At 34.7% G+C, this 19,647-nt stretch overlaps 2 protein-coding genes across 3 annotated transcripts; one reads left to right on the forward strand and one right to left on the reverse strand.

Moving 5' to 3' along the window:
* Positions 1-529: 529 nt before the first annotated feature.
* Positions 530-12,428, forward strand: LOC123708376 (peroxidase-like). Its single transcript, XM_045659050.1, has 12 exons — positions 530-788; positions 1,400-1,640; positions 2,441-2,646; positions 3,481-3,654; positions 5,474-5,667; positions 7,085-7,286; positions 7,935-8,132; positions 9,968-10,151; positions 10,472-10,699; positions 11,099-11,162; positions 11,569-11,767; positions 12,197-12,428. Exons 1-12 carry the CDS (start codon positions 614-616, stop codon positions 12,391-12,393), a joined length of 2,262 nt encoding a protein of 753 aa, XP_045515006.1. The 5' UTR covers positions 530-613; the 3' UTR covers positions 12,394-12,428.
* Positions 12,429-14,470: 2,042 nt separating this feature from the next.
* Positions 14,471-18,535, reverse strand: LOC123708843 (leucine-rich melanocyte differentiation-associated protein-like). Of its 2 annotated transcripts, none has more exons than XM_045659769.1 (6): positions 18,312-18,535; positions 17,470-17,589; positions 16,906-17,046; positions 16,549-16,659; positions 15,612-15,761; positions 14,471-15,359 (listed from the first exon to the last, which is right to left on the reverse strand). In XM_045659769.1, the coding sequence occupies exons 1-6, from the start codon at positions 18,332-18,334 to the stop codon at positions 15,128-15,130; spliced, it is 777 nt and encodes a 258-aa protein (XP_045515725.1). In that variant the 5' UTR covers positions 18,335-18,535; the 3' UTR covers positions 14,471-15,127. The 2 variants fall into 2 exon arrangements, with proteins under 2 accessions (XP_045515725.1, XP_045515726.1); XM_045659770.1 differs by lacking the exon at positions 18,312-18,535 and adding an exon at positions 17,890-18,053.
* Between the last annotated feature and the right edge of the window lie 1,112 nt (positions 18,536-19,647).

The raw sequence follows: 19,647 nt of genomic DNA on the forward strand, positions 1-19,647 counted from the left end.
CGAGATATGGCCTCCAACTGTTCAGTTAGAGTGTGGAGTAGTTCCATAAAGACACTCACTAAAAATGGGTGCCCATGCTATTATACATAAAAAAAAATATTCTCCTTCACAGATCTAATAAACCACTTGACCACGCACGCTAAAAAGTACGCCAAACATCGAAAAATTTTCTTTTTTTTAAATCATGTATATAATTATAAGTTTTTAATAATAATACAAAGCTTCAATCCGTTCAAAAAGTGTTTTTCTTAATGTGTAAAAGATATGTCAACAACATACAATACTAGATTACTTAAAGGTAGAAATGCGTTACAAAGGTTCGCAGACTTGGACACAAACTTCTTACTCCAACGAGGATAATCCCTTTACGTCACGTAAAAATTACAAATAAAAACAAAAGGTTGATTAATAATGTACGCAATCGCATTTTGATAAGGAATTGGGAAAGAGATGATGTTAGCTTTCTTGCAATTTGACGAAACTTATGTGATAATGCCTGAATTATATCATTGCACTTCGGTAACAAAGACGTGTTAACTAAAAACTGCAAAAATTAATTATTTAATTACGATGATTTAACTTCACCTTCTTTAAAGCATTTAATGTATTAGAAATGGGTAAATTATTAGTTTGTAATAGTTTTGTTGGATTTTTATTCATTTGTGCCAGTGTTAGTGGGTGTTTGGATGGTCTGGAGTGTATCCTTGACGATGTTTTAGCTGAGGTTTGCCCAATATTAGCTAATACCAGAACGGCTCTTAAGAAAGTGTTTAGTTGTTCCTCTGAAGGTAAGTTCGTTATAATCCCTTGTCCTTTATATTATTATGTCATTGGTCTTTGTTTAATAATATTAATAACAAAATCCAATCTTTACTATTGTTAACAATATACAATTTAAATTTGTTGATTATTTGTTACTCTATATCCTGACTGCCATCTGTACCATTAATCTTTTTAATCTCCAGCTTTTTTCAAATTTTGTTATGCAGTGCTTCTGACTGAAGCTTCTATATCTAGTTAATGCTATTTTTAAATATTATATGACCGCTCATTACGTGTATATACCAGATGTTCTGATCGTCTTGCAAACACTAGTCTATAAATCGATAATAATGATGAAGCGGGGTTCGTCTGTTGGTATAAATAATACAGGAATTAATTATATATTAATTACAAAAACTAAAGTAGACCACCAAGCGAGCACACCTACGGCAGTGTTGACCATGGGCATATCACTCACGTTGGGTGGCCAACAGGACCTACCAGTTTGCATCCGAAAAGTATTGCCACGCTCTTGCACAAGAATATGCTCCGGAGCAACATAATAATAAATAGCATAATTTACTTACAATTTACCGATCCCCGGTTGTTACTAATGTATTTTATATTACAATACTAGAAGACGGTCCGTTCACATCTGATATGGTTTCTGAATGTATTCGTTGCGGCCGCGAACTCTCCAAAGCTGCATCGAAGCGGGCCAATCAGCTTGTCAAAAATGGCGTCACTTTGGATGGCTGTTCACCCGCCATGATGCACTTTTTTTCAACCGACCTTCCAAAAGATGTAAGGAGGAGCGCAGAAGTCTCGCAGGAGTTGCTTTCTGCGACCAAGTTGATGCGAATGAAGTTATGTTCTAGGTAATACAAAGTTTTTTATATAAATAATGTATAAAAAGTATTATCGTATAAAAACAATTAAATATTGATAAATAAAAGAAAAGAACAAATTTAAAAAAGTGTGGCAGTACACCTTTAACGCTGGCAGCATTACCCGGCTGTACCAGCCCTGGCGTCGCCGGTACTATCTTGGCGTCCGGCAACTTAGGCGCCGGTACTATCTTGGCGTCTGACAACTTAGACGCCGGTACTATCTTGGCGTCTGACAACTTAGACGCCGGTACTATCTTGGCGTCTGACAACTTAGACGCCGGTACTATCTTGGCGTCTGACAACTTAGACGCCGGTACTATCTTGGCGTCTGACAACTTAGGCGCCGGTACTATCTTGGCGTCTGACAACTTAGACGCCGGTACTATCTTGGCGTCTGACAACTTAGACGCCGGTACTATCTTGGCGTCTGACAACTTAGACGCCGGTACTATCTTGGCGTCTGACAACTTAGACGCCGGTACTATCTTGGCGTCTGACAACTTAGACGCCGGTACTATCTTGGCGTCTGACAACTTAGACGCCGGTACTATCTTGGCGTCTGGCAACTTAAATTTGTGCACATGAACCATACGTCCCAAGAGTATTTACTCCAAAGGGTCACAAAATCAAACAAGGATAGACTTATATTTGAACCGTTTATTTCCACCTGGTCTACACCATTATATTCTTACTACCCATAGTCGTTGTTATAACTTTTACGAAAAACTTTAAAACATTTTTATTCTACTAATGCTTCAGGGATTTTCATAGTTCGATCGTCATTTCAGTTCACAGGTGACGCCGAACACCTTTCTATCGTATCTAGAACACAACGTGATTCGACCACATGAGTTGTTCTGCAAACCCTTCAGTACCATTTGCCTGGACGACAAGTATCGTAGCATAGACGGTACTTGTAACAACAAAGAACATCCGGCTTGGGGGCGACGTAATGCTCCATTTACAAGAATTGCTACACCGCGGTATTCTGATGGTAAATTTGTATGATATTAAAACAATAAATCAATAGCGCTACAACCTCCAAAGATGTTTCGTAATCATATTTTTGAAACGCTGTCGATTTATAAGTCACAGACATAGAAATAAAGACCATTGGTGCAGTCGCGATTCAACTGCACGACCTCGACCTGAAAGGCCTAGTCGACAATCATGCCTGGTAGCAACACTGCTCTTATTTATTTAATCAATGTAGTAATCTTACAGCTGAGCAGTGTTGGCCTTAGTGGCTTCTGCGTACGACTCTCATCCCTGAGGTCGATCCCCGGCTGTGCACTAATGGACTTTATTTCTATGTGCGCGTTTAACATTCGCTCGAACGGAGAAGGAAAACATCGTGAGGAAACCTTTTTGCTTCCTCCATATTATAAAAGAAAACACTAAGACAATATATAAAGACAAAACAGATTACATTAATAAACAAAATGTATGAAACAGAAAACATAGAATTAATATTTAAAAAAAAGAAATCTAAAATTTAACTAACGACAGCTATTTTAACGAAAAAACTAATTTGTTACTACTGCAAAATAAAGTGAAGCTTATTACGTGAAAGAATAATTAGAAACATTTGATATCAACAACAATCGATGAAACCTTAGACAATAGGTAAAATCAATATTTTGTGAAAGCACAGCTATCCGTAATTAATCTTTACAACCTATTATATCAAACCATACTAGCATAACTAATCATAACTTACAATCACAACTTACAGTTGTAATGTTAAAAAATAAAGAAAATAGAAAAACTATTTAAAAGAATACATGTACGATTACAGTAGGTCATAATTGATTGGAATTTTACGCAGGAATCTACGCCATACCTGTCGCCAAAAGTGGACGTCCTCTACCAAATCCTCGAGCCATATCTACCAGATTATTCACAGACCGACCAATATCAAGCCGAGTGTTCACATATCTCAACATGCAATGGGGACAATTTGTAACCCACGACTTATTGTTACAAGTTATGGAAGTGACAGGTAGTTTATTTTATTTTCACACATGTTACAAGGAGGACAATCTGATATTTATGATAATATGTTATAGAAGGGATATACATGTGTCAAAATAACATGAGAACGCGCTAACCAGATCCATACAACTTCCTCACTATCGAGTAGTCCACAATCTTGAGGGGACACTTTGTATTGAAAAAGTTGCATGGGTCCCGCCAAGAATCCGAGAATATACAATTAAAAACAAATAATTAGTAAGGATTTTAACGAATTTCTCCATGGAGTTGCTGACATACTTTTACCGACCGAGTAATTTTTCATCACAGTTTTACTGTGAATTATAGTTATACTAGTATAGAATTTCAAAATTATTTGAGTTGAAGTAAAAAACATTATAATACATACCGCTACCATTTGATAGTAGGCAGTTCTTAAAAAGAAATAGGGATGTTGTCGTCGGTCAGACCGTTAGGACTGACTTTGCGAGACACAATTTGCAAGCAGACTACATCTATAATAAATTTAATAGGCTGCTTAACATCTATCCGCTTACCGTCTACAATCTAAAAATACGACTAGAGGACTGGCTCATGAACATACCCTACGCAGAGTTGGAGCTTCTTCTGAGGCCTAGTATGTAGTACAGACTTTATTCATTCACTCACTGACTCACTCACTCACTCACACATGTGCACTCACACACTCACTTATGCACTCCAGTGTGTTGATAACAGTTAAAAATCAATAACAAAAAAAAGTTAATAGAAGATGTAACTAAATTATATATAAATTAAATATTTATGGAATGTATAACTAGGTTTGTTATGAAAGAGCTGGAAACCCTGACACAGGTATATTTCTTACTTAAAAGGGTTCCCAAATCTTACACATTGTAATGAAATTGAACTTAAAATGAATAAACATATTTTATTTATTTTTTATTATAATAATACATAGCTTTAAAAAAAAATACTTCTCTGTCTGTCATCTGTCATGAATTTAAATCATTTAAAACGTTTAGTTAACAATGGAACTATGTGTGCATAATTTAGGTGTAAGTTAAATCGTTTAGAATATATTTGTGTCCTACAATCAGTGCGAAACGTTATACCCTGAAGCATGTTTGTTATTTCGAGTATTAAACCTGTTTACAACTTCTCGATATTAGCCACTGAACGACGGTCCTTCGTTTAGGTCGGTGGAAGCCGACAAGGGTGTTTGTTGTGCGTGCTGAATGTGCAAACTATTAAGAGAAATCCTTTATTGTTATAACCAAAAATTTACATTAGCTTTAATTTTTTCCACACCTCATAAAGCATCTAAATTTACAATATCTTGCGGTTAACTTTGCATAAATATAATTCATATTAATATTATAAATGCGCAAGTAACTGATTTTAATGTAATTATGAGAGTTTACAGCCTGAGAGACTACTTTTTAATTCGAAAAAGGGAATTGAGATAGGGAATAAAAGTATCAATGTAAATTACGTGGCGTGACGCGGATGTCGTAGGTAGGGCATGCCTGTCTATCTGAATGGCCAGACAGTGACGGCTGAAGACCGTGGCCAGACGCAAGAAAATATTAAAAAGAATTCCCCATCAAAATAATTACAATTCAAGTCGTTTCACGATTAATATTCTTCGTGAAAAAAAAACAAAAACTTTTAAGTTATTAAATGTTCTCTAACATTGTCGTGTTTATAAAATGTACTTAAATGCGCTACCTATTTTAGCTTATTTTCATGTATGTTTTATTTGCAAAATAATTAGCATTAAAAAATATTAAAAATGCTGCCGAAAGTCAGTATTTCATAAGTCCTATGCTATATTTTATTTATAGACGAAGGTGGTATCCAATGCTGTTTAGGAAATGGTCAAGACATGCTTCCTCAGGACATGTTAAATGACAAATGCATACCAATATGTGTGCCGGATGAGGATCCATTTTACCGTAATTATGGCGTGAAATGCCTAAACTTCGTGAGGAGCGTCACAACACCGAGAGACGATTGCAGCTTGGGCCACGCTGAACAGGTGTGTACAACCCAGAGTCTCTTTGAGAAGTTTAGATAGCTTCCGTAATGTAGAAATTCCCTCATTTTACCAGTCTTCATTTATTAGAAAAAAATATAGGGTCTTTAATTATCTATGTCCAGAGTGCTATATAGTAAACTGTACGACATGTTTTTATTGTATGCTGTAGCAATGTACTTAGTAGGTTCGTTAGGTAAATTTTTCATGTGTCGTTTTTGGCAATACAATTTAAAAATCAAATTATGCATATAAACTAAAGGGTTCATTATTATCTACGTAGCGAAAGCAAGCATGCAAAAGTATACTCTTTCATCAAAACTCCTTTTAAACAGAATAAATCCCGATTTAAGTTTGTCAAATTGAGCAATGTTGGTCTAGTGGCTGAGGTCGTAGGTTCGATCCACTGTTGTGCACCAAAGGACTTTCTTTCTACGTGCGCGTTTAAAACTCGCTCGAACGGTGGAGGAAAACAATGTTATAAACCTGCTTGCCTTAAACCCGAAATGACGACGGTGTGCGTAAGCACATAAGTCTGATCACCTACTTGCTAATTAGATTAACAAATGATCATGAAACAGATACAGAAATCTGAGGCCCAGACCTAAAATCGTACCGCCACTGATTTCACTGATTGTAGATAGCGCAAAACTTTATAATAACAATCATCATCCATGGCTATACAGCCCCTTGTGGGCCTTAGCCTCCTCAAGTACACTTCGCCATCGCAATCTATCCAGAGCTTCCCGTTTCCAATTGCGTACCCCTATTGTTTCGAGGTCCTTCACAACTCCAACCCACCAACGTAGCCTCAATTATACTTATAATAATAATAACCCTTTATTCATCCACATCTTATTGACATATATTATATTTAAAGATAGAATCTACACACGGCCCAAAAATCAGCAGTGATATCAGGACAAATCTTACATTTTTTTAACGTTAATACACTATCATAGCAGCAAAAAATTACCTACACAAGAGGCGATATGCGTGTGTCGTCTACACTTTAAAATGGGGCCCCTGTCCGGAAGAAGGCGACCAACTTTTTCCATCCTATTTTATTTTTTGGCATTGTCATCGAAGTTTTTCCAGCTACCCTTTCAATACCGTCGGCCCACCGCTCCATTGTTTTATATATATAAAGTTCCAATAAATTATGACCTACTGTAATCGTATATGTATTCTTTAAAAAAAAATTTAACATTACAACTGTAATTTTTGCTTGTAATTGTAAGTTATTATACTTGTTCCGTTTCCTCTTAGAAAGAGCCGATTCTTATATTTTGGACACGTATTCAGGACCATGGAGGAATTAACCATTTTTATGAGCAGTATCACAAACCATAGACTTATATCAACCCATTATTTAACGTTATATCAAAAGTTGTAATTTAAAATAATTTTGAGCTTACAGATGAATACGGTGACGAGTTACCTAGACGGGTCACAAGTGTATGGCTCAGATGCGAAAACAGCAAACAAATTACGGAAGAAATGTGGAGGCAGGCTTAAGGAGGAAACAATGTCCAATTGCAAGAAAGGATTTTTACCGTCAGTGGATGATAAACCCGCGGTATGCGATTTGAGGAATATGTCGGAGCCCTGCTACCTTGCAGGTATAATTATTGAATGTGCCTTATCTGCAGTAATATGATAGACATATTTCTTGACTATTTGTCTATGTATAAACTTAATTCTTTTGTTATTCTCACCCCTTATTGCTAGGGGTAAATATTTCGTTTCAATGTAATTGGCTAACAGCATCTAGTCCTTAAACCCTATACACTCCCTTGACTATAAATATTAACAATAATAGATACAACTGAAAAAAATACACTTTGAAGTGCGCAATTTTTTCCGACTCACTACGCAGGTGAAGCTCTGGCCAGACTTGTGTCCACAGTAGTAGTTTCCAGTGACTGTATTGACCATCGACAATATCGTTGGTGGGGCAGAGTTTCCGCACATTGTGAAGAAAAATAACTAAGAACCTTACCTCTGTGCATTTTACGTCAACCTATTTGTTAAAAACTATAACAGAGGCTTAAAAAATAGAGATTCTTGTTATTATATTGTATTTGTAAAAATCAAGCTTTCATTAGAAACTATGACAGCCACATATAATAAAAATGCGATTATTTCTAAAGACCTTTCAAAGAAAACATATATATAACTATAATTAGTTATTCAATGTATATTTAACATTTTGACAAATAATGTAGCTAACCGCTAGTCGTATTAATACCTTCCTATTTTTAATTCAGGAGACAACAGAATTAACCAAACGCCAACACTGGCTGTATTACACACCTTATTGTTAAGAGAACATAATCGCATAGCCGATATACTCGGTTCCTTGAATCCACTATGGACTGATGAAAAGATATATCAAGAAGCCAGAAAGATAGTCATCGCAGAGATACAGCATATAACATATCAAGAATGGTTGCCATCGAATTTTGGTAAGACGTTGTATTTATACCACCCCGGTTATGACATAATTCATTTCAATATTTTAACAATTAAAACTATAAAGGTCAGAAAACCATTAATTACATCTCGTAGTTATTACGTGGGTAACACTGAACATGTTTAGAACTGGCCAGTTAGAAACATTGCTAATGAAAACTTTTTGAGTTTCAATTTTAGAACTCTTTGGTAACCTAATGTAGTATATTGGATTCATTTGTTTTTTTTGTGAATTGGCGGCAAATCTAAAACTCTTCATACTCGTGAAAATGAACCTAATGCGAGGAAATGTTCGGTCAATGATTTATTATGACTTTCGTTGTGGGCTTACTCAACAACAAAGGCTGCGATAAGCATTTCTTAATGAAGATATAAGCAAGCCTAGGCATTTCTATGAGTCAAGTTCAAAAAATAATACACGAACATTTAGTCAGGAAGCTTTGTACCAGATGGATTCCCCATACTTTAACCTTCGCATGGACTGGTGTCGCCAAATGTTAGATAAGTTCGCCGGCGGAGACTCAAATGCTGTATTTGACATCGTCACATGTCATGAACGCTGGTTATATAATGAAAGTCTTGAGGGGTGTGTGCAATCCAAGTGTACTCCAAGAACTGGGCTTCTTAGTACCTATGGGATATGTTCGACGGCAAAGGCAAAGGTTATTTGCGATACCAAGGTCAAGAACCAGTCTTTTGCACAGATCCTCGTTATCCAGGACGTTGCGACTACAGAATGCTGTCTCCGACACTATCGATATAATTATATGTTCACAGAGTGAATTCACGGTAGCGATATTGTGTAAATTATGTGTTTAATATTATATACGTATTTTATTATATTTTAATTATTTAATGGTTCACGACATTATCGTATTGGCATAGTCTGAAAACAAAAGACAATCAGCTCAGTGGGTGTTTCCTTTCGAGGATCGGCCAACTAAGGTGAACAAAAATAGAACACAAGGAAAAAAGATGATTGCCCCATTCTTTGGTCGGAAAGGTCATTACGTGACATTTGTGCTTGAAGATGGAAGGACAGTTACTGCAGACTGGTATATCATTCAGCGTTTGCCTGTTGTCTTGGAAGAAATTCGACAGCAGCGCCCTCGAAGCAGGATCCTTCTTCACCACGACAATGCCTCAGCCCTTGCGGAGTGCGGACTATTGACTGTGGCAGATGTCGAGATAGTGAGTCATTCGCCATACAGTCCTGACCTGGCGCCCTGCGACTTTCATTTATTCCCAAGAACTAAAGATAGAATTCGAGGTATTCGCTTTACAAGCATTGAAAATGCGGTGAAAGCGTACAAAAATGGCATAGAAGAGACCGCTAAGGAGGATGGGCCCATTGCTTTTCTCAGTGGTTCCATCGAAGGCGACGATGTGTAGAGAGGAATGGAGATTACTTCGAAAAACAATAAAAGTATTGGCAACTTTCTACATTAAGCCGTTTTTCATTTACTAAACATTTTCAGTGTTAACTACCTAGTAGTTAATGCAATTGATTGCGCTTTCGCAATGATAGGTACGATCGACTGGAGAAATTATTTTCTTACGAAGATCGTGCCTTTAATACAATATGAATGAAACTGTCAGAAGTGTGCTTGCCTCATATTGTGGGTTAGAGGTTAATTATTAGAACCCTAATGGGTTATACTTACTACGTACTTATTAAAATATCAGAAATAAGCTCTATGGTGGTTGTATCTTTTACTTTTCAACTGTTTCCTACTATCTATTCTTTTTGGTCTGTCTCTCCTTGTATTCATAAACGTTGATACTATGCCAAATCTTTCGAGACTCATCAAAGTTCATAAATATCTAGGTGAGAGTTATTTAAGATACTATGGAATATCACCAACATCGCTGTATAGCCACAGCTACAATGAGGAAGTTAACCCTGGAATCATCAACGGTTTCGGCGCGGGAGCGTTCAGGTTCCTTCATACAATGATACCGGATTCCATCATGACCTGCTCTTCAAGCTACCAAGTAGCCTATTTATATAAGTAAGAAAAATATTATTTTAACAAAAGATTTTATCGTTTTTAATTACTTACACGCAAAACAATTATTGCGGAGCAACAGTTTTGAGACTTATATTTTAGCTAAAAGTGGGTATCTGTTACAGTCTCGTATTTTTTAAATATTAGTCCTTAAGTCTTTCGAGCATGGTCAAGTTCAGTTATATAACTCATTAATTAATGTGTTAGCGCCTCCGCGGAAAAATACTTTAGATGTAAATCCCAAAATATTTTATAATATAAATACGACATATTGTTTAATACAACCTAGCCGTATTAATTTATTTACCCATAATATATTACAGAATGAGCGACTATTACTTCAATCCTAGTATTGTAGAGGCCAATAGAGAGTCTTTTGATGACATTGTCAGAGGAACCGTAACTCAGCCGGCAAGTGAATCAGATCCTTACGTCACGAGAGAGATCACAAATCTATTGTTTAAGACACGGGATAAATGGGGTATGGATTTGATTGCCATGGATATTCAGAGAGGAAGAGATCATGGTATCGCTTCCTATAACGATTATAGGTATTTTATATCATTTTCTACATATTACTTTAGTGGTGTCAGACATATAACTGGTGGCAAACAAAGATTAGGATCGATATGTTTTCACCATTACCTCAAAGATACATTGTTCATAAGCCTTTTTTTTGTTTAAATAGTTTTCATGATAAATATTGAAACATTTTTTTAAGGAAGTAAATATGCTTTCTACCACGTGACAGAAGGCACTCTAATATAATATGTATTTGCATTCACTGCCTTCTAATCAGAAACAATAATTGTGCATGCGTAATGTGAGACAAAAATGACAAACGATATCATGTTTTACCCTAAACTGTCTTTTGTTTTCTTTCTACACCAAAAGTACGCTGTAACCAACTAAGCAATTCAACATAAATTATAACCTATAAGTATTTACAGGGAGACCTGTGGATTAAAAAGGGCAATGTGCTTTCAAGATTTATTGGGAGAAATTCCTCAAGATGTAAGTTCGTATCATTTCTTTTTTACGCTTTTTACCACTTGCAAACATACACATAAAATGTAGTAGGTACACACATAGAGTCGGTCTTTTCGATATGAAACAACCTCTTCCAGGATTTTTTCGTAAGTCTGTCTTGAATGTATTAACGCAAAAGTACTTTATTATTTTTGAATCTACAGAACCTTAGTCAGCAATAAGAATCTATTTCGATCTCAATGTGCTGTAGTCGCACCACGTAATTTACCAAGTTATCTACGACAGATATAGAAAACAATTTTGTCAGATGATATTATAATTATACAGGTAGAATTGGTAAGAGAGCCATTAGTTCATCTTAGTTTTACAGAGCCCTACAGTGTCATTTATAGTACACAATTCCTTAGATAAAATATGAATATTTTTGCAGCGTATAAACGCTCTATCTCAAATATACGAATGTGTTGACGACGTGGACCTATTCGTTGGGGGCGCAATGGAGAGAGACGTACGAGGCTCAATACTGGGACAAACGTTTCAATGTATTATAGCCGAGCAGTTTTACAGGACGCGTATTGGTGATAGATTTTTCTATGATAACGGAGAAATGCCGCATTCATTTACACCAGGTATTAAGAAGTTTTATTTATCAAATTATATGTTATTTATATATCATAAACATTATACAACATATTTGTTATATTTAAGAATGAAGCATATTGTATAATAGTCTGTTATCGTTGTATTACCATTAACTTATTGTTTATGTTTTTAACCAACCAACCGTTTTTTATTCTTACTCTTACATAAAACCTCATTTGCCACAGGCAGTCTTATGTCAAATAAAATAAAACTAAACCACAGAACCGCAGTAAAGCGTATAAGTTTTTATAGAAGAATTTTTATTTTTACTACCCGAAGAGTTTTTAGAATTAAAAATAACCTCTAAGACATACGATAATTTGCCTATTTTACTGGCTTTACAAGAAATTATAACCGCTAAGTTTATGTAGACTGACCTATAAGCAGAGGTGGTCATGTTAATTCGACTTTTACAGAGCAATTAAAAGAATTAAAGAAGGCGTCTATGGCTCGTCTGATATGTGACAACACGGAAGGTGTGAAGTACATTCAGAAAAAGGCATTTGAAGTTGAATCTCAATACAATCCTAAATATAGCTGTGAAGATTACGAGAACATACCTCATGTTGACTTAACTGCATGGAAGCGACCCAAATTCGAACTGTTTGATTGATTTTTTTTATATATTTGATTTAATTTAATTATTTAATCCAACTTGTATAGTCGTTCTTTAAGAATTTTTTAATAAATAATGATATGTATTTATTAAATTAGTTATTTTTTATATAGAGCAAGGAGAAAGGAGCATTGTTTCTCCTTCCTAAGGGGAGAATTCTCGACTAATCTTAATTTGAATTTCTTAACGGCCGGAATAACTTCGCTAGCCCATTCGAGGGTATGACGTCATCGTAGTGATTTGAAAACGCGGATTGTAGATATCGCAACATAACTATATCAGCCTTTGCTACTGCTTCTGCCGCTGCCAGAAATATTGTCCTCAATATTTCATGCTGTGCTGAGCTGAGAGTGAGCTCTAGCGACGTATCACTCTCAGCTCTTTTCTCTTTTACTGAACGACTCGCTATTATGGCAATACCAGTGCTCAATACTCACCCTGCCTACATCGCCGTCACTGGGCGGAGTTCAAACGTTGCATAAGTACCTCATAAAAATTTAAAGACGCGTTTATTATTTAATAAGAAATCGTTTCTGATTAGAACTCTTTTCTATAATGTTTGTCAAAAAACTGAGTCAAGGACTACAGACTTTTTAATTGTGAAAAAGAAAATATTTTAACCATGTTGTCATTGTATGTACATGTCATTTTATAGTAGTAGCATAGTATACCTTTATCGCTTTTGTAAAGTTATTTTACAATGCAATTTTTTAATCACCGTAAAGGTAAAGTTAGTTGTAGCCTGGAAGAGACTGCTCGAAAGCGATAAGGCCGCCAGTTGCCCTCCTTTTCATTTAATTATGTCAATTGCATTATATTTCTGTATGCAACGAAGTGTTAATAAATAAATAAAGGTTTTGAGTGTGATGATAAATTTACCGATGGATTGTGTCAATAATTTTTACCTAGCTCGCTCACAGTAAGCTATCAATAACGTCATAGGGAGCGTTCAAGTATTACGTAACGAATTTTGGGGGAGGGGGGGGTCCTCTTGTAAAATGTTACGATGCTGGGCAAGGATTGAATTACGCGTTATTGTTAATATGATTTTCAACTCATAATGGTAAGTTTTAGATATAAGATGTCACTAGGGGTGGTCACGAAACGTTTTACTATTGGATACAGAAACGTTACGGCGCCTTTCATGGGGGGGGGGGTCAAAAATCACAGAAAAAATGCGTGACGTAATACTTGAACGCTCCCATACACAACTATTATTACCTAAACAAATTAAAATAAAGAGCAGTGTTGTTCTTGTGGATTGAGCATGTGCCTCAGAACCCTGAGTTCGTGGGTTCGAATCACGGCTGTGCAACATTTTTTTCCTACTATGTGCGCTCGTAACACTCGTATAATAAAACATAGTGAGCAAAACTTGCTTCATAGAAGAAACTAAAAATCACTAATCAGATGTATAAATCTGAAAATCAAACTCAAAACTAAAGGTTGTAGTGGGTTTAAACAGTTTAACAGTTGTACAACAATGAAACACAATTTTAACAGTTTATTTATTTAACATATATATATATATATTTGCAATGTATATCTTATGAAGGTATAATGTGGACGTTAACGTGTCATATACGGAAGACCGTTGATATAAGTAATAGAAAAGCTATAAATGCCTAATGGTATGTTAATTAATATGACCCTTACTGAAAATATCTATTTTTATTTAGACTATTAAAACATAAACTTTTTTTATTTATTTTATGAATCTCTCTAGATTTATTTTATGTAGTATATTAAATTCGGGCAACATTCAGGGTGACTAGCGCAAGCTCCCGTGTCAAAAACGTATTGAATTTTGACATTCCAGAGTCATAGTTCGCTCTAACGCCAATAGCGCACTAGCGGCCAAAACCGCTGTTACATTCGTCAGTGTAGATACAGCGGCCAAGACAAGCGACCAGGCCCCTAGTGCGTCCTTAAGGCCCTATGCCAGCGCGGTGCGCAGTGTAGAGGCGCTTCGGCCCGTAATAAAAATTATAATGTTCAATTAATGTAATTTTAATTTTTTTTCTCAAATGGATTGCGATAAAATATATCGTGTAAATTTCAAAATCATGTTCTATATACATTTTCGTCGTTTCTATGTTTGGATTTTTTTGCCCTCAAATAAGTCATTAAGGGTAATAACGCACTAGCGGCCTTGACGCGGCCATTACGCGTGTCCCGGCCGAAAGTGTAGCGGCCAAGCAATTTGGCCAAAACCACAGATACAATCGTCACTTGCAAATACAGCGCGCTTCAGAATGGACGTGTAGTAGTAGAGTAGACGAAAGTAGTAGTGCTTGTGATTGACATAATCCACAACGTCCTCCTAGTCTCAATGTCAGATATAAATCTTTATGTATTGAACGACATCGCGATGAGCGCAAATCACGCTAAGCTAGTGCGCGCACACTGGTGTTTATCTACAAGAAAGTATGATCTCAGTGACCGCAGATGCGTCGCTTTGATCTCGTTGGCCACCGCTGGCCAGGTGCGCGTGGTTCATGGCGATTTCATAATAATGTATCCATCTCGCTGTTCGCTGCGACCTGGCCGCTAGTGCGCTATTGCCCTAAGTCTCGACTCTAAGAAACTCAAGGTTTAATTTGAGTTTATGACAAATCATACATTCTCAACAGTTCTCAACTGACGCCTTAGCGTAAAAATTTAAATACATATATTTGATTTTTTTTATTGATAGAAGATAAGAATTATTATTATAGTCTATAGTTAAAAATCATATTAAGAGGTTTCTATCTTGTCTATTTCCCCACAAAAACGTCAACTTACTCTGTACATTGGTCCAGGACACAGAGCTATTCATAAAGTTGGAAATACTAGTGTTGGGTCGGCCTATTCTCTGTAGGAGTGGTCTTTTGTATAGTCTGTGTGATTCCTCCCTTTGGTCTTCTGTAATTTTGCGGTCATCAAGGTGGTTGAGGGAAGGGAATTGGGATATTAAAAAAAGCCTGAAATAGAATGGTTATTTGTGATGACAAAGTGCGCACGTCCAAAGACCGCTAATACATTTTATGATTGAATGGTTTTCTATGGCCTGTGGCAGTTACCTTTATATTCTACAAATTTAATATAATAATTTTTAAGTTTAAGTTTTTTAGCTTCTACATTAAATACTCTTTTTGTAGTTTTGTTTTTTTTTTAAATTAAAAATAATAAAATGGAAAACCTTAGACTTCATAAAATTTCATATAAAATCTTACCTATACTGCAAGTACTCATAAAAAGTACCACCATTGAAGTAACTAGGCGCCGCGGGATTCCCCATAAGTGATAGATATTGTAAATTTGGACATGACTCCTTCAATTTCCCCACCCAGGGATACAAGGATGCTATTTTACAATAATTAAGCCTGGAATAAAATAAAAAGTTACATTTACATACAATCTCGTGAGGTGAGATTTTTCCTTATTAATATCCATTTTCTATAAAGATATCGTGTGTGTACACGCGTTACAAGTTACATTCTGTGGCACAAGACAATTTTTTTTTAAATCATTCGCCTTATTCTACGTCTGTAGAAAAAACAACACTAACAATAGAGAAAAAATTTCATCAATATTCCCTAACGCGCCAAAGGAAGTATAACTTCAAAAAAATTTAAATGTTGACTATTAGTAACTTCAGGGCGTCGGTTTTTTTGTTACGGTGTGCGCGCGCAACGTAAAAAATTACTCTTAATAATTTTTCCGTATAACACGCAAAAAGAAGTATAACTTCCAAAAAACTAAAATGTTGACTATAGCTAACTTCAGGGTGTCGGTTTTTTGTGACGTGCGAGCCCAATGAAAAAATTTATTCTCACTATTTTCCCCAACGCGCCAAAAGATTATTATATAAATATTGAATCAGTCTCCTTATAAGGAAAAAGATGGAATAAAATCAATTTTATTACTGATTTTACTTTCTGTGCAATCTAAACCATTTATTGATAGCTTGTGCTACTAGATATTTAATAAAAATATAATTAACTTTATATCTGGATAGAATATGGTATAAAAATAACTTTCAATTACTAGAATTTTGTTTCATCTGCTGAGCTTTACTCTGTGTCCATTAATTATTTTTTAACTCATTCATAACAATTTGCTTCTCCTCAAATCTATGCAGAAAACATTGCATCAGCTAGGTTGACTTACCATAACAACTCCAATTTAGGTAATGGTGGTAGAAAGCAATTCTCTGTAACGGGGTTGTCATCTGCTATCAGTGATGTAAGGTGTTTGAAGTGAACAAGTGGCTCTAAATTTCTGAAAGAAGTAGAGTCGCTATATAATAATATCATATTTTCAAGCATCTAAACAACTATTCTGGAAAGTATAAATACAATTCATTCTTCTACATGTTCCTACAAAAATAATTGAAACCTTTTTATTGAATTATTATTATAGATATATAAGTACATAATAATGTCAATTACACTTGGTAAAGATTTTACCGGGAATAAATCTGTACCACCTGAATCTTGATATATTAGATTGTATAGAAAGACTTACGTTATCTTATTATGACTGATATCCAAGTACTGTACGTAGTTGGAAAACTTCTCAACTATAGTTCTTGGTATTTCATATAATCGCTCATAAGCCAATGTTAACTTACTCGAGTCTTCATCTTTATCATTACTCTCCTCAGCTCTGAAACCGAAGAAGACTACAGTTATTATTGAATGTTACATTGTTGTTACCTGAGGCTGGTAGTGCCACTTCTATTCATCCATCTATTAAAGATATGGATAATTAGTCTAAAGCCTAGTACTGAGAACCCCTGTAATAAATGAAATATACATACAGTAAAAACTGTTTATGACAACATAGTTTAGAACAACATACCCCTTATATAGACCAAAATCAAAAGCCCCAGCTGATGATTAGATGTATTAGGTACTTAATAACAACATCATCGACAGTTAAGACCATCGGTTTCTTGGAACAACTATGAGAATTTCCTTTGATGATGTTATAACAGATTTTGACTGTTATGCTATAAATTACTTTTCAATAAATGGAATATGAATTATTTTTCCTTTGGATATAATTATATGTATATATCATACTTACTCTAATATGTTTGAAGAAATTGCTGTTTGGGGCATTGTTGTCACAGAATCTACTAAAACATTGTTTGCAACATCAACAGCAATGATACCTTCATCATATTTTGGAGATACACTATAATCACTACAAAAAAAGGCAAGTTAGTAATCAATTATTTAAATATGAAAACCAGTCCCATTACTTCAATTAACATACTTGTTCTGTATTGGTAATATAATTCTAACTAATTAATATAAGTATTATAAATCTGGGAACAATGACATAAATTGATAACTTTATACTTAAACTTAAACTAATAGTTTTTTTCCAGTATGTAGTTTGATAAGTTATCAAACATTTCTTGCGTATATGAAATATGAATACCATATTCTCTTTCTAGCAAAATAAAATAATAATTAATAAAAAAATAATTAATATTCGTACCTTGTTTTTTGGAGAGGAAAAATCAAACAGATAAATATAGAAAACTCACAAATATTTATCGAGATACGAGACAAATAATTGTAGAAACTAGAAATTGGTTTCTCAGTTGTTTTCAAAAGTTAATAATCTAATATAAAAATCTTGTTAAAATATGTGTTATGTGATGTAAATTGTCGTTGTCAAGTTCTGAACTAGTTTCTTTAATCAAACTTTCTTTTTCCATCCGAAACAGTTATTTTTTTATTGCATTTATCAGTTGCATTCAAAACATTAGTACAACTACAGGATGTATGGATATAAATTAACATGCCTAAAACCGCAGTTTATTAAAAAAACTTACAGATACGTTAAAATACAACGTTGCTATTCTATCAAAGACATCGTAATAAGGTTGAAATGAAAGTCTACCCTAATAAACTTACCATTTTTCAATTTTATAATCCATTCTATTTCACAATCAGAAAAGGAAAATAAATCCACAAAACGATGATGATGTGACTTCCCTACCAATTATCAAACTGTTCTGCAACCGTAGATAAGGCATGTTTATCAGAAAGTAAGTGACCTGTATTGTTTATTTACTTGTAATACTAATTATCATACGAAATCAAGTTAGTCACGCAGTGTTTTTCAGGTTTTATTACTATAATGTGAACGAAAGAATTACGTAACGCTCTTGTACCCACATCATTTAACTAAATAACACAAAGTATTACATACAGTTACTCCTTAATCATATACATAGTACTCAAACTTATTTTGCAATAAGAACATAAGTTTATGACAATCTTACCAAAAATCTTAAATTACTCCCAATTAAAAATATAACAATGTTGTACTGGTAACTTGCTTAAAGTGCAGTAAGAAAGCAAACCATAAACCTAAATCTAGCAGAATTTAAATCAAAACTAATACCGAATAACTTCGAAAGTATTACATATTACACAATACAATAAATAAAGTTATTAATAAAATATATATAACGTATGATAATTATCCTATATTTTCTATACTTATTGAAGTGAAACTTCTTTATCGGCGTTGAAAAAAATTTACCGTCACATTTTTGGGTTACGTGCCATGTTTTTCTTGTCCCTGTCAAGGTTGATTCGAAGAGATTCGAAGCCGTTAATAACAAAAATATATAATAACGTTGTTATCGTAGTAATAATTAATCCGTTGTGATAGTAATAAATCTATTACAATTAATGAAATTTTGTAATAATCTTAGTCGTAAAAAGGTAAAATGAAATAATTGTATTATTTGTATTCATGTCTATGATAATAAAAGCCTTTTGGTAAACATTATCTAATTTTATATATTTAAGTTGCATATAGTAGATCATCTTTTGAAAAATAAGGTCATCAAGTTTCACTTCTTATGTGTGTACACTATAGTGTACACGCACACATTTTTGTATTTTATACTTTACTACTTTATTTATACTTCTTGGTAAAGTCGGTTTTTGAATGCTAAGAGCACAAAATGAAATTCTCTAGCGGTTGGCGGTTAGTTCATATTGAAACAAACATTTTTAATGGAATTTTGCAGTTGGCCTGAAGGGCCTTTACTACTCGGCTTGGTCTGTTTTGATGAGCGTAGCTCGGCTGGAATGGGTGTTTTCTCGCGAAAGCGCAATGGTGTCCTGCGAAAGTCATACCTCGGCTTGGGCCGTTGCGGGGTTGTCAATTGCTTGAAGGTCAGGACGGAAACTCAATGTTGTGAGTGAAATACGAATTAGAGGCCTTCCTCGGTGA

The sequence above is a fragment of the Pieris brassicae genome, chromosome 4 (genome assembly GCF_905147105.1).
Source record: "Pieris brassicae chromosome 4, ilPieBrab1.1, whole genome shotgun sequence".
Taxonomy (NCBI): Eukaryota; Metazoa; Arthropoda; class Insecta; order Lepidoptera; family Pieridae; genus Pieris; species Pieris brassicae.